The sequence below is a fragment of the Drosophila persimilis genome, unplaced genomic scaffold, assembly GCF_003286085.1.
Source record: "Drosophila persimilis strain 14011-0111.01,24,50 unplaced genomic scaffold, DperRS2 tig00000000-arrow-pilon, whole genome shotgun sequence".
Taxonomy (NCBI): domain Eukaryota; kingdom Metazoa; phylum Arthropoda; class Insecta; order Diptera; family Drosophilidae; genus Drosophila; species Drosophila persimilis.
Genome location: NW_020825288.1, coordinates 12,647,143 through 12,660,429, shown reverse-complemented (window position 1 = coordinate 12,660,429; position 13,287 = coordinate 12,647,143). Strand labels below are relative to the sequence as shown.

Sequence of the window (13,287 nt, the reverse complement as noted above, 5' to 3'; positions counted from 1 at the left end):
ACACACAAACAAAAATACTGCTACTTCCTCCCCCCGCCCTCTCCATCGTATATGTTATATGACTCCAAAACAAGCTGCCACATGCCGCATCATGTTGACCATCATCCATGTTGCCACAACACCCTCTCTGGCGCTCTCTGCCACACCTCCTCCTTCTTTGTTCCACGCACAAAGCCAGGGGAAAAGGCTGGCTGGCAGGGCAGGAAGGAAGTTGACACAGGGGCATGTCGGCCCCTACAGCCACGCCCCTGCAGCCTTCACAGGAAGGAAACGCATTCGACAAATTGTGCCCCAAGTCGACGACAGATAAAACCCCGCCACAAAAAAACTGAAAATGAGTACAACTTCCACATTAAAAAATATTAAAAAAAAAGGAAGGAAGGAAATATTTCTGTTGTGTGCTTTCCCTCCCGAGTGTATCTCTCGTGGTCGTGGGTATAATGGGGCGTATACGTAATGTAAGATGAAATGGGATTTAAAATGAGAGTGTCAGAGACGGTAGCACAGCGAGAGGGTGGCTGTGACTGCCAACTAAATATGTATATGTTCAGATATATCTTTCGGATATCCCACGAGTGTAGAGCTCTGGTAAGAAGTTTCTTTGCTGCAGACTACATTTGTTGGCCTTTGGTTCCCCGAAAGTCTTAGCTACCCCACTTGGATACCCTCTACAGCCGCACTTTAATAACTACGGATTCATGTTGGGGTGGGGTCGCATAAAAGCATTCCATGGTCAGTCCGGAAACACAGTTCGAGGGCAGCCCCAGCCCTCGTTAAAATCCCAAATACCGCCACAAGGCTGATGTTCCGCTGAAGGATCCCCAAGGTTGAGGGGTGGCTGTCGCCGTGGCGTTTGCGGTTTATAATTCCCGAACAGCACCAGTTTGTAAATTAATAGTTGCCTTAATAATAGATCCTTAGATGCAACAATTTTATTTTTTAATGCATACAATTATAGTCCTCCTTAAGGGCCGCCCCTTTGACGTTTCAATGCCATTCCCAAAGCCACGGAGACCACAGGTTTAATTGTGTGCTGGAACTTGGAAAGGATAATGGTTGGGCGGCAAACTGAGGGCTGAGTACTGATGGGTGGTGCTGGAGACGACGACAACAATGCCAGACATTAACACCCATTGCATGAAAGGAAATGCAATCCGCAGTGTCACTTTATTATGCAATCACATTGCAGGGGGCCCGGGTACGGGTACGGGTACGGGTACGGGTACGGGTCTGGGTCCGGGTCCCTTTACAACCAACTCTTTAAATAGACTCTGGCTCCATCTCGATCCCCCCAATGGAAAAATGCACGCAATTCACATTCTCAGGCAGATATTGTGGCACAAAGAAATGGCAGCCACCAGCCACAGCCCCCGCAGGGTGCTGCTTTGTGGGGTGCGGATGAGCTTTTTGTGGGGCAATCAAACGATGTCAAGCGCAAATAGGGGTTAACAGGCGTACGGAAAGCGACTCTCGAATACCCTGGGAATACTTGTGTTTAAATGAAATATTTAATTTTAATTTTAATAATAATCATCACATGCCACTGTCTGGGTTTATTTGATTACTCTTCTGATATCCCTTTTGCCCCAGGGTAGCACGAATTTAAGCGACCCACATAGCAGCGGGGAGATACTCTGTGATGCAGTGTGCCAGTGTTTCAGTGAATGCACTGACGTATCCCACAGTATCCATCTCAGACTTTGTGTTCTCCAGCTGAAAGAGAGACGAGGAGGAGTAGAAAGCCATGAAGGGAGAAAGAAACGTGGGTATTCCATCAAGAAGAGAGATCTGGGAGGGGGAAGTCGAGAAGCTTAAGCAACTGGAGTGCAACACTGCGGAGGAGAAGGAAGAGGAGGAGGAGGAGGAGGAGGAGGAAGAGGAGTAGTAGTAGGTTAGGTTATAAGAAATGCGCTTTTTTCTGCCTTCTCCCTATCTCCCTTATAGCCCTCACTCTCCACCTCTCGACTCTCCTTCTCTTCCCGTTCCAATTGCCGTTATGCGGTTTAGTTAATGTTGTTCCTCTCTGTTCCTCTTGGCGGTTGCTGTTGCTGTCACTCTCTTTATCTGTCGTGTCTGTCCCCTGCTGCTTCTGCCGTCTATTGCCTGCTGTGCAAATAGCAGCAGAAGTGATGGGAGAGCAGAAAGGACAGACAGACAGATGCACAAGTGGAAGGGGGCGGGAAGTAAAGTGCAAAAGTTGAAATAATGTCAAATGAAATTATGTGCATGCCTTGCAGTATGCAACGGTAATTTCTAGGGGTTTCCTTTTTTACCATTTTAATGGCGTCCCTCCTTATCCCTTAGGCTCTTTCTGGCTGGAGTCTCTAACTGTAAATCAGATTTATTTCCCTTTGTTGAAGCAAAATCCTAAATCCTCGAACACACAATACAACCCTGGCAGGAGAAACCATTGCTGGGAAGTGCTGTTGTGCCGCAGCAACACTGGCAGATATCACCGTTGATTTCTACTACTACTCTTCTGTCTCTCTCTCTCTCTCTGCCAGTCTCTGTCTGTGACAGTCTGACTTTTTGTGCCTGTCTCTCTCTCTCTCTGCATTCATCTCTTTGACAACTCTGTAATTACTCTACGTTTTACACCTGATTGCGATACTCTGCCTCTCTCTCGCTCTTGCCCGCTTCTAACCATCTCTTTCGCTCTCGGCGGAAGATGCAAATTTGTGCAGTTTCAAGGAAAATTTTCACGAACAACTTAATTAAAGGAAAGCTGAAGCGGGGGAGGGAAATGTGATAGAAAGAGTTGGCAAGCAACGAAGAAGAAGCAAAGGTGGCTGCAAAAAGGTGCCAATCAGCGGCCAAATCTAATTACGTAAAAGCCAGTTTACCGTTACGAACCCCGTGTGAAAACTTTTCTTGAATTTTTCAAGTATTTTCAGGTTTTATTTCGTAGAGATATTCATTTAATTAAAGCAAAAGATAAGAAAACATCGACATAACCATTAATATTTAGAGTCTCAACCCTTACACTCCCCTCTCTTTCTCTCTCTCTTCTGCACTCATTCGCTCTCTCACGCTCGGTTAGCGGTAATTTCTTCTTCTTTTGTGTGTGGCTGCAAAAACTGAAAAAAAAATAAATAAATTGAAGATGAAGCCAAGCGAATGGAATTTAAATGTGAAAATTTCCCTCTTTTTTGTCCTGAACAAAAGAAGAAATATGAAAATTTCGCCAAAAGCCTCGCCAGAGGCCGAACCCTTTCGGTCCCCACCACCCTACCCCACCATTCATTCGGAGCACCAGTGTAGTCCTGCGTCCGGCTCTTAGTGGGTCAGGTCCCTCCATCACCACTCGTTACAAGTCCCAAACAAAAATCATTTCATTTCGTTTGAGTTTTTTTTTTTTGTATACTGCAGCCGCATTAAATACACATATAATCTGGCCCAAAAAAAGGAGGACGACAGGAGCAATGCTTTGGGAGTATACAATAAGTAGGCGAATGAACTTTACCCGAAACACAGACCACAAGAGAAAGAGGGTCAAGCAAAGGGAACTCTCTTTTAGATATGTAGGAAAGGAAAGGATGAGCCATAGAGAAGGTTGTGACAAATTAAAAACCCAAAACGTCCTTAGGCTTTTTATTATGTATATTCAAGTATTATACGTGTTTAAACTGATTGCTCATGCTTAGTTAGTGTATTATACTGCTTGCTAGTCTTTCAGTGGAATTGTTGCACTGCTTGATAGCCGGCAATCTGATCATTCTTTACTGCTTTCTCTACTCCTTTTTTAATTAGAACCCTCAACTGCTTTCCATTCTTACATATAAATGTGACACTGCTTGATCTTCTACCACCAGAGAGGGTCATGTTTAACGCAATTGACAGTACAAACTTTCCAAAAACTTTCAACAAAATCTGTATTATTTCAATGCCCAACTGTAATTAAAACTAGCAGATAATAAAATTTCATGGTTTGTTGAGGATATTCATCCAAAAGCTTTGCTTCAAAATTTAATTAGATTTCACAGAGCTGCTGAGCTCAAACAAAAACATTTTAAAACCCATTAAAATTTTGTTGTTCAGCAATATTTAGCAAAATGATAACACACACACATACATGTTTTTAATGTTCATGTGTAGGGCGGGATATTGTCCAGTTTTTATGGCCCCTTTGGGCGCCATAGCCATGGATTCATCGTCATCGTCACACACCTCCGTCCCGTCGCATCTGTCGTTCCATGAAATTTGCTTTCAATTAACAAATTGTTTCGAAACGATGAAGGAAAATCGATAAGGAAGGACGGGTGGCTTTTCATCTACCTTCTCTATGCCCCTACCCCGTAAGCCCTTTCTAATTTTGCGGTTTAGGCATACAAATTTCATACCAAGACCACGCCCTGGATTTAAGTGCAAAAAGCAAAAAACCAAAGGAATTTTAAGCTATAATTTTGCATGAAAAATGCAGGAAACGGGATGCAGAACGGGATGCCTCTTCCTCTTTCGCTTCCATTTCCTTTATGCATGGAAAATTCCGTACTCGGTCAAAGAAATGCGAGGAAACTTTCTTCCCCTCCGCAGCAAACGGATGGCAAAGTTTTCAAAAGATAGAGCGACTGAATTGTAAGTGAATCTTGGGATGACAAGAACTTTCTTACGAAACTTTATTTTATATTTTTGCTCAAAAGTGAAATTGAGAGATGACTTCATGTCAAGGAAACTCGTATTATACAGATGTTCCATCTACATATATGTGCACGAATGTTTGAGACTGCCTCCAAAGTGCCACATCAATAAATCAAATTCGTAGGCAGACAGACAGACAACCTATTCGTACAATAAAATACGGCAAAAAATTCGTGAGTCACCAAACAAGAAAAAATTAAATAAATGAAGTAGAAAACTTGGCACAAAAGCTCTACAGGCACAGACACAGAGCGATAAACGTCGATAGGAATATCCGTGTAATCATGGAAAATGGTGGAGGAAAAAAGTAAGTTTCTTGCGTCTTTGATTTGGCAAGAAACCAAAATAATACGAGAGAGAGAGAGAGAGAAAAATGAATATATATAAAGAGAATACGATACATAAATTGATTTGATGACTCGGTAGAATATTCACTTCTAAGAGGCGTGGGACTGCAGCAAGTGGCAGAAATCCAGTCGCTCGTATTGTAAAACAAGCAGTTGTAAACAGTGTATGCAAGCAGTGCATGAAATCTGTAATGCAAGTAGTGCATCAGTGGGAGGAGGCCGGATGGCTTCTGGCAGAAAAAGCAGCAGCACACAACGAAAGAGAGAGAAAAAAAGTCGCACTGATAGACCCTCTTGAAACTTGCTCACATGTGGGGCGGCCTACTGCTTCCCAAGTCCCAAACACCTTTCCACACCTCGCACACACAATGCTGCTGCGGGCACTTCAACCACATGGTAGACGGGAGGCGGGCAGCAAACACAATGCCGTGTAATAGACAACAACCCGCACAGAAGGGCAAAGACATTGAAAAAAAAAAAAACTGTTACACGACGAGTACGTAACGAGCGACAGGCAGGCAGGCCGTCATGCCGGCAGGCAGATGTCATTCAAGAGAGAGAAAGAACCTGAAACTTTTAATTGCATTTCGATGGGCAAACTCTCTTTGCTCCCTCTCTCTCTCTGGAAAACTCTCTGCTTGCACGGATCTCCCTCACTCCCTCCCTCGCTCGCTCGAATGACAGACAAGGGCATGGACTGCCATCGTTTGTGTTATCATTCGCAGGTAATAGGGTGATATACACCCTCTCTTATCTGTAGAGATAATGCTGATGATTCATTGACATAATTTGCACACCTGATTTGAATTTGTATTCCCTTTAGCGGTTTATTCCCCCCATGAAATGCAACTCAAACTTATTATCATTTAATATCCAATTGAAGCCGAATGTAAATACGTTTTTTTTTTCATCGTCGCCAAAAGAACCCCCATTCGAATATTGTACGCGTGTGGGTGGAAGTGTCTGATACAATGCCCGACTGATGACTCAATTCTATGTAGTGTTCCATTCCGTATGCGGGAATCCATTGCATGTTCGAGTCACATTAGGAGGGAGCGTTGTCGCCGCTGACAGGAAGTGTGTCTGTGTGTGTGTGGGTTGGCAATGATGCATGATAAATGGCATATAATATTCCAAAACAAAAACTATCACAGATAATGCTTGGAAATTAAACACGCAAGAGGTATTTCTGGAGAGGCTATTTTCGAAGAGAGGTCATCGGCAAAACATTCCCACAAAAGGGATAGCCTTTTAATCAATACCATCTCCAAAAAATTGAGTTGATGTTTAATTATGATTTTCAATCAATATATTCAATGATTCTTAAGTTAAACGATTAGTTCTAAATCGTTTAAAAGCACCCAAATGCTATAAATAAGTATTTAATACACTCGAATCTCTGATCTCAAGTATTTGCTGTGCGTATCTGTCTTCTCATGAGATCATCGGCACAAAACGAGGCTTTGTACAAAAATTCACACAAAAAAAATAACAACATCTTGACTTTAAACGTTCTTTTTTTTTACACAGGCGGTCGAGTGATGCATCCAACATTCAGGGGAATTCATTTGATCAGCACTTTGTAGAATCACAGAATGTAAATCCCATTAAAACCGCACTAATAATGCAATTACTACGAAGGGGGAGGTGAACTAATACTCAATAAGTACATTTTTTGCAATTATTACTAATTATTGAAACTATAAATATTCATTGTGTTGATTACGAACGAGAAGCACACCATTTGGCCTAAAATAAAAGACATTTAAAAGCTCTCTGTTTTTTTTTTGAACTGCAGAATTTGTTCTGTTCTATTTGTTGCTTCATTTTGGTATTTGCCGGAAATCGAAAGGAGATCTATTTTTATACTCTGGCAAAATGTCAAGGGTACAACAGACGAGAGAAACGAAAGAGATTTTTTAGTGAAAATCATCATGATTTGGTAATTATTGGTAAATGTAGGGTATCCCTCAGTCAGTATACAAATGTCTAGACACTTTCCATCCCCAAATGTCACAGCCCCACAGAACAAAGGGCTGGCATTGATTCGATGAGAGACGATGCCTTGCATGTCCAAAGGTTACATCAAACACGACCTTCGACAATTATTCAGTAGAGAGAATACGAGAGTAATTTGCAAAAATTGTTAATAAAAATATATGTTAAATATGGTAATATTTAATGCCGGTTTTTTGTTTTTTTTTTGTTTACTCACCTCAACTCTGGGGAATGAAGCAGTGCAGCTGTGTTTTTTGTTTTTGCTTTTTGTTTCGACTGGAAGGCTGGCGAATCTGGAATCGAGAACTCGTGACGTGACTGGAAACTGGAAGCGGGGTGGTCGATGGGATGGCGGTGGACCACTGGCTTATCGCGGGCGGAGTCGCGTTTATTCGGGGCTTTTCTTCTTGTTGTTTGTTTTTTGATTGCATTTTGAATGGCAGTTTGATTGATTGACATAATACGATAATAATTTTATTGTTTCTTTGTTTTTTTTCACTGTAACGCGGTTGTTAAAGTGCTGATTGTTGCTGTAGTTGTTTGTTGCAGGTGCGGTTTGTTGCTGTTGCTGTTGCATTCTCTATCTTTCTTTTCAAAAAGTTGAAAGCGAAACAAAAAATAAATGTGCAAGCATTTTGACCATTTTTATCAATTCCCGTTTGATATTTTCTCTTTCTGGTGCATTTTCCGATTGATTCTTTTTGTGCGAGGTTTTTCTTGTCTGGTGCATTGAATTTTAATTCCTACTTAAAAACGAAAACATTTCTCTTTTTTCGTGTATTATCCCCAAATCATTCACCTCTCAACTCACATTACATTGGCGTACAAATATGGTAGCTTTGTTGCATTGGTCTCTACAGTTATGGAATATTTATGGATATATGTAGAGTGTGGTAGAAAAGCCAGTATTTTCTGGATATTGCATGCCGATTCTCTATTTGCTTGCTTGTATACTGTTCGTGATTCGTGATTGATTTTTGGTCAGTATTTTAAATCAGTTTTTTGTAGAAATACCGCATGCCGCAGAGGAACAGAATAGTGTTTTATGGGGTTAAAGCATTCCAATTGTTAGTAGTTGATGTTACGGGGATGTTTGGAAGGAAGGAAGGAAAGAAAGAAATACAAATTAAAATTTAGTTAATTCAAAAAAAGCAGAAAAATGTTGTGTTTGTTCGAGTGGGTGTCTGTCTGAGTGCGTGGGTGTTAATAAATGAATCATATGAAATTATATTCGAAATTGGTGCAAAAAAGCGTTCAACTAAAATGGATCAAAAAACTTTACAACTTAAACAAATGTACTGTATTTACTGGTTTAAAACATGTTTATCAGGAAAATAGATACAAAGCGGAAAAGTTACTCAATGCGGAAAAATAACTCGTTCAGACGGAAGGAAAAAATAATACAAGACTGAACAATCGACTATCAATTTAAGAGTGTTTACCGATTAATTTGAGTATATGTGTTAAAAGAGAGAGCGAGAGAGTGAGGGAGAGAGAGAGCTGTTCGTGTGAGTTTAACAAGGCATTTCATATATGTAGATCTCTCATTTTTGTAAGAGTTTTTAATCTTTCGCAGCTTTTTTTGTTTTCTTTGTTGAGAATGTTTGGGGGCGGGCTATTTATCATTTAAGCATAGTATATTTTATGTATATATTCATATATACTTAATATTCATTCAATAAATATACGAACAATGTGTGTTAAGTAAATAGCATTATAGTAATTGTAAATAGTCAATATAGTTATTATCTCATCGCATAATAAACAATTTTTGTTCTGTGTGTGTTTAGAATTAATATTCAAGAAGTTAACTAGAGATTTTTGTTGTTGTTGCTGCAAGTTGCAAGTGAATGAATGGCTGTGTGTTTCGAGTGCATGAATGGGTGTGGTGTGTGTTTCGAGTGGATGCTTTTTCTACTTTTGTGAAACTAAAAACAAAAACTAAATGCATTTATAGTTTATGGAAGAAGAAGAGAAAAAAAAACAAAGAAATCAAACCGAGATTCATCTCTCTTTCAAAGTGGATTTTGTTTTTTGTTTGCTTCGCATTATAACAATAATCAATAAAATTTCATGTATTTTTTGTTTTTAGCAATTACTTGTTAAGGTGTTTTTTTGTTTGTTTCTTTATACTCGTATTGTGTGGTGGCTATATTCTTTTTGTTTTTTCTTTTGTTTTTGATTCTAGTGTATTCGTGTGTGTGTCGTTTCTGTGGCTCTTGAGACTCGTACTCTTTTGCTTAGAGTTTGAATGAAAGTCGTAACTAATTATACAGATTTACACATGTATATATTGTATTGTATTAGCTAGTATATAATTTTTGTATAATTCGAGGCCTAAATTGGGTACTCTTTTTCTATTTTCTCACTGGTTTACATTTTATATTTATTTCTTTCGTTTATTTCGTCATTTTTTCTGGGTGGGACATCGATCGAATCAAAATGAATTGTTTATGAATGAATGAATGAATGTACTCGGGGATGTGTAGTGGTTGTTGTTCGTTTTGTTCGTTAAGTAATTTCATATTTGAATAAAAAAAAACATTTACATGAAATAACTGCTAACATATGAGGCCGCTAAGATGCCCAATACAGTGAGGCATATCAGTATCATGATCTTCTTTCGTCGCGCTTTACTTTGGTATTTGAGCGCCTTCTTGGTATCCTGAGTTGCCGTCTGCACATAGTCCATAGCATGCTCCACATGGTACTCAATGCGATCTATCATCTCGCCCTGCGACTCCACCAGCATGGCCATGTCCATGAACATGTCGTGCAGCTCCTTGATGGATGTCTCCAGCTTCATGATGTCCTGATGCCGTGCCTCGATATCCGCCAGCGTCTGTTTCGCCTGCTGCGTCTCCATAATGATGCCCTGGGTGAACACCGATGAGTTGCCCTCCTCCAGCATCTTCTCCAGCTCATCATCGTTGGTGGGACGACCGGTGATCTCCAGCTGACGCTGTATTCTCCCCTTGCAACGCTCCCGATAGTCGGTCTGGGTGCGATTGTATTCCGTCATTACTTCCACAAATTTCCGTGACAGCGTCGAATGTTGGGTCTTGCGAATGCGCAAATCTGCCGTTGATTTATTCTGTTGCTCCTCCTGTTCGATATTCTGTTCGATGCCCTTGAGTTTGCCTCTTACGCGATTTGCATTCTTCTTGATGTCGGCCATCAGATCCTCGAGCTCCTGTTTGGTCTTCTCGTCGGTTTGTGGGGCCGACAGTATGGCCGAATGCTTCTTCTTCACCTCCTCGACATTGTCCTGCACCTTGTCGATCATGCCGCGTATCTCCTCCACTTGGGAGAAGAAATCGTCCATATAGGAATCGTGTCCATCCACATTGACCGCCACCTCTTCCGATTCCTCATCGTCCGATTGGGCGGCATGGAGGGCTGCTAATCTGTCTTTTGTCATTTTGCTTTTGGTTTTGCTTTTGCTTTTACTTTTACGTGTACGTTTACGTTGTTTATCTTCGTCTTCTTCTTGGTTGTTTCTCTTTTCTGCTTATTTTTTGTTGCGTTTTCTTCGTTGTTTTGTGTGTCAAAAAACTGTTGCAGTTAGTGCTTAATTTTTTTGTTTAGAGCTTTACGTAAGCTTTTGGTTACGCGGCGTCGACGACTACGATTAGCAGTTAGACGTTAACGCACACACACACACACACAGGCGCATTCACAAGCTCACACGCGGTCACACACACACGCGCAAACATATACACGAGCGCGGAGTTTTACTTTTGCTTCTCTTTATATTTTTTGCAGCGTTTTTTTCTTTCTGTGTGGCTCAACTTGTTTGCACGTTTTTCCACTGCCTACGACGGGAGGGAGGGGTAGACCTTTTATTGATTTTCCGTTGATTTTCGTGACCGCAACAACCGATTTTCTTTTGCCTCAATCTATCTCTCCCGTTTGCTTTAGCTTTTGGTTTAGTATATACTTTTGTTGGTTTATACTTCACTGGCACTTTTTTTGCTGAGTTTATTATTTAATATTATTATTTCCTTGCTGTTTATCTTCTTCTCCCTCTCTCACGCTGACTTTCGCGCTCGCTCGCTAGCCCGAGAGCAGCAGCACCTCTTCAATGCCAGGTAGCAGCTAAAAAGCTATTCACAGCAGCAACAACAAATGCTGCTTAATTATTGTGACTCACGACGGCACGGAACGGGGTGCAGATATCGCGTTTATTTTGTTGCTATTTTCCGTTTAGGAATCACACAAGATTAAGTACTCTTTTTTTGTTTGTTTCGCTTCACGCACACACACACACACACACGGTTAACAGTTGTTATGCAGGGGTAAGGGGTGGGGCGCTGTTGATCGTGTCGTCACTTTTGCAAGGACTCCACTCCTCCTCTTGCTATTCCTATATTCACGAAATGCAGCAGCAGCAGCAGCGCAGCATTTGCATGTGGAACACGTTTCGCGCTGGTGTGAGTGTCTCGGTCTGCAGTATATTTCGGTAGTCAAAAAAAATACCGACAAGGCTCGGCTCCGGCTCCGGCTCACAAACACAAAAAATCTCTTAAAATGGGCAAAAAATCGATTTCTGCGCAAAGCTCCAATTCTCTGCTATCTTCTTCCTCCTCTTCGGCTTCTTCTTCCAACAACCACGCTGCGAGAGGTGAAGGGCGGGCGGCAATACGGTGGGCGTTATTTGTTCTTTCTCTTTTGCTTAGCTTGTTTTATTTTCGTTTGTTGCGTACGAATTCTCGTCGCCGCAGTCGACGACGGCAGCGGCAGAGGCAGAGGCAGCAACAATGACGAACATACACTTCGGCGGTCAGTCGGTCGGTCGGTTGGTGGGCGGCGGCGGCGGCGGCAGCGACGTATGATATGAGACGACCTCCTCTCCTCTCTCTCTCTCACGCTCCCTCTCTTGATGATGTCTTGGGTTAGTTTTTTGCTGTTGTATGTGTTGTTGTCGCCTCTATTGTTTTACCCGCACATCGCTAAAAAGCACACTCGACGCGTTTGCTGGCTCTCGGCAATCTGAAACATGCGTCGCCATCCGGCGCAGCCAAGACCGTCCCCAACAGCCCCAACAGTGCTCCCTCTCTTTCGTTTGTATCGGTGTGTATGTGGATGGTGTTAAGAGTGCGCCGACTCTAATGCGGGCTTGCTCTTGTTCTCTCTTGCTGGTGGTGGCGGCTCCCACGGACTTTTGGGTGCTCTGGTCCTGCTATGTTTTACAACTGCGTTGTGTGCTTGTATTTCGCCTTTGCATATATCGGTATTTTATTGGTTCACGCCGGCAAATGCGAAACTACTTTATTGCATTTTCGCACCATTATGCTTTCGGGGATTTGAACGCATTCACTTTTACTGGGTTAATTGTTTGTTACGGTAACATTTAATTGCATGCGCGTTGGCCAAAATTATTAATATTTTGAAGTGTTTTGTTTTCTCTTTTGCTCGGCATCTTCTTGTTTTCACTTTTACTGCGGCTTACTATGAAAATACCAAATAGCGCGTACCGAAAAGCACAAAAAAATGCAGAGTGTGGCTGTATTACGCCAACCCTGCAACCACAATCGGCAGCAGCACGGTTTGTTTGTGGAATCCATTCGCGGCCGGGAAAGAGAATTGACATGCGCAGGGATTTTTATGAATGAATCGCGACCGGCACTTTTTTTAAACGAATTTCAATCTGAAAAGGAACTTGCCAATTGGCAATAATCTTGGCAAATATATATAGAAAAATAGATATGTTGAGCCGGCAGGGTTGCAGCATACGATCAGACATAAATTCAAAATATTGCAAAGCACTCGTTTGCACGGTTTCCAGGTTGTAAATATGGTACAAATAGAATGGAATGGTTTCTCACTCACCGGATACTTTGTCTGCAGCACTATGCCGCATATCTCGTCACCCACCAGAAATTGCTCACCCAGCATCGCCATGCAGACATTCTCCCAGGCACGTTCAATTTTGTTTTTGCGCAATCTTATCAGCCATTGGCCGCCTTTACTATTCGCCGGATCCTCCCACATCGGTTTGATGCCTTGTTTGAATAGGGACAGCTCTCGGTACGGCTTCAGGGCAGTCGGCCGGATCAGATGCGAGTAGAGGGACCACCATTGCTGGACACTTGCACACCTTCCGACCACGTGCAGCGATTTGCTATAGTCCGTGGCGGCCCGCTGTGTCCCCTTTCGCGAGAACCAAAGGCAGTATGTGTGCTGCAGGCGATTCTCATTGGGCCCCACCTCCAGCGGCGGTAATTTTTCCACATCTATTTCATTCTCTACGTCGCTGTCGTCACTGTCGACAAGATCCGGCCAGACTTTCCTGAAATACGAA

General features: G+C 42.1%; 2 protein-coding genes across 3 annotated transcripts in view; both read right to left on the bottom strand.

Annotated features, from left to right (window-relative positions):
- LOC6588457 (eukaryotic translation initiation factor 4E type 2) overlaps positions 1 to 13,287 on the bottom strand; it is a 54,504-nt gene that overhangs the window by 39,273 nt on the left and 1,944 nt on the right. For both annotated transcript variants that reach the window (XM_002013417.2, XM_026995167.1), the window contains one exon: positions 12,816 to 13,275. In XM_002013417.2, coding sequence (XP_002013453.2) covers positions 12,816 to 13,275 — 460 coding nt within the window. The remainder of the gene's footprint in view (positions 1 to 12,815; positions 13,276 to 13,287) is intronic.
- Positions 7,201 to 12,259, bottom strand: LOC6588508 (syntaxin-1A). Its single transcript, XM_026995166.1, has 2 exons — positions 9,533 to 12,259; positions 7,201 to 7,936 (listed from the first exon to the last, which is right to left on the bottom strand). The coding sequence occupies exons 1-2, from the start codon at positions 10,402 to 10,404 to the stop codon at positions 7,918 to 7,920; spliced, it is 891 nt and encodes a 296-aa protein (XP_026850967.1). The 5' UTR covers positions 10,405 to 12,259; the 3' UTR covers positions 7,201 to 7,917.

Bases quoted from the DNA above. Each gene is read 5' to 3' on its own strand.
- LOC6588508 (XM_026995166.1), bottom strand. From the start codon at position 10,404: ATGACAAAAGACAGATTAGCAGCCCTCCATGCCGCCCAATCGGACGAT.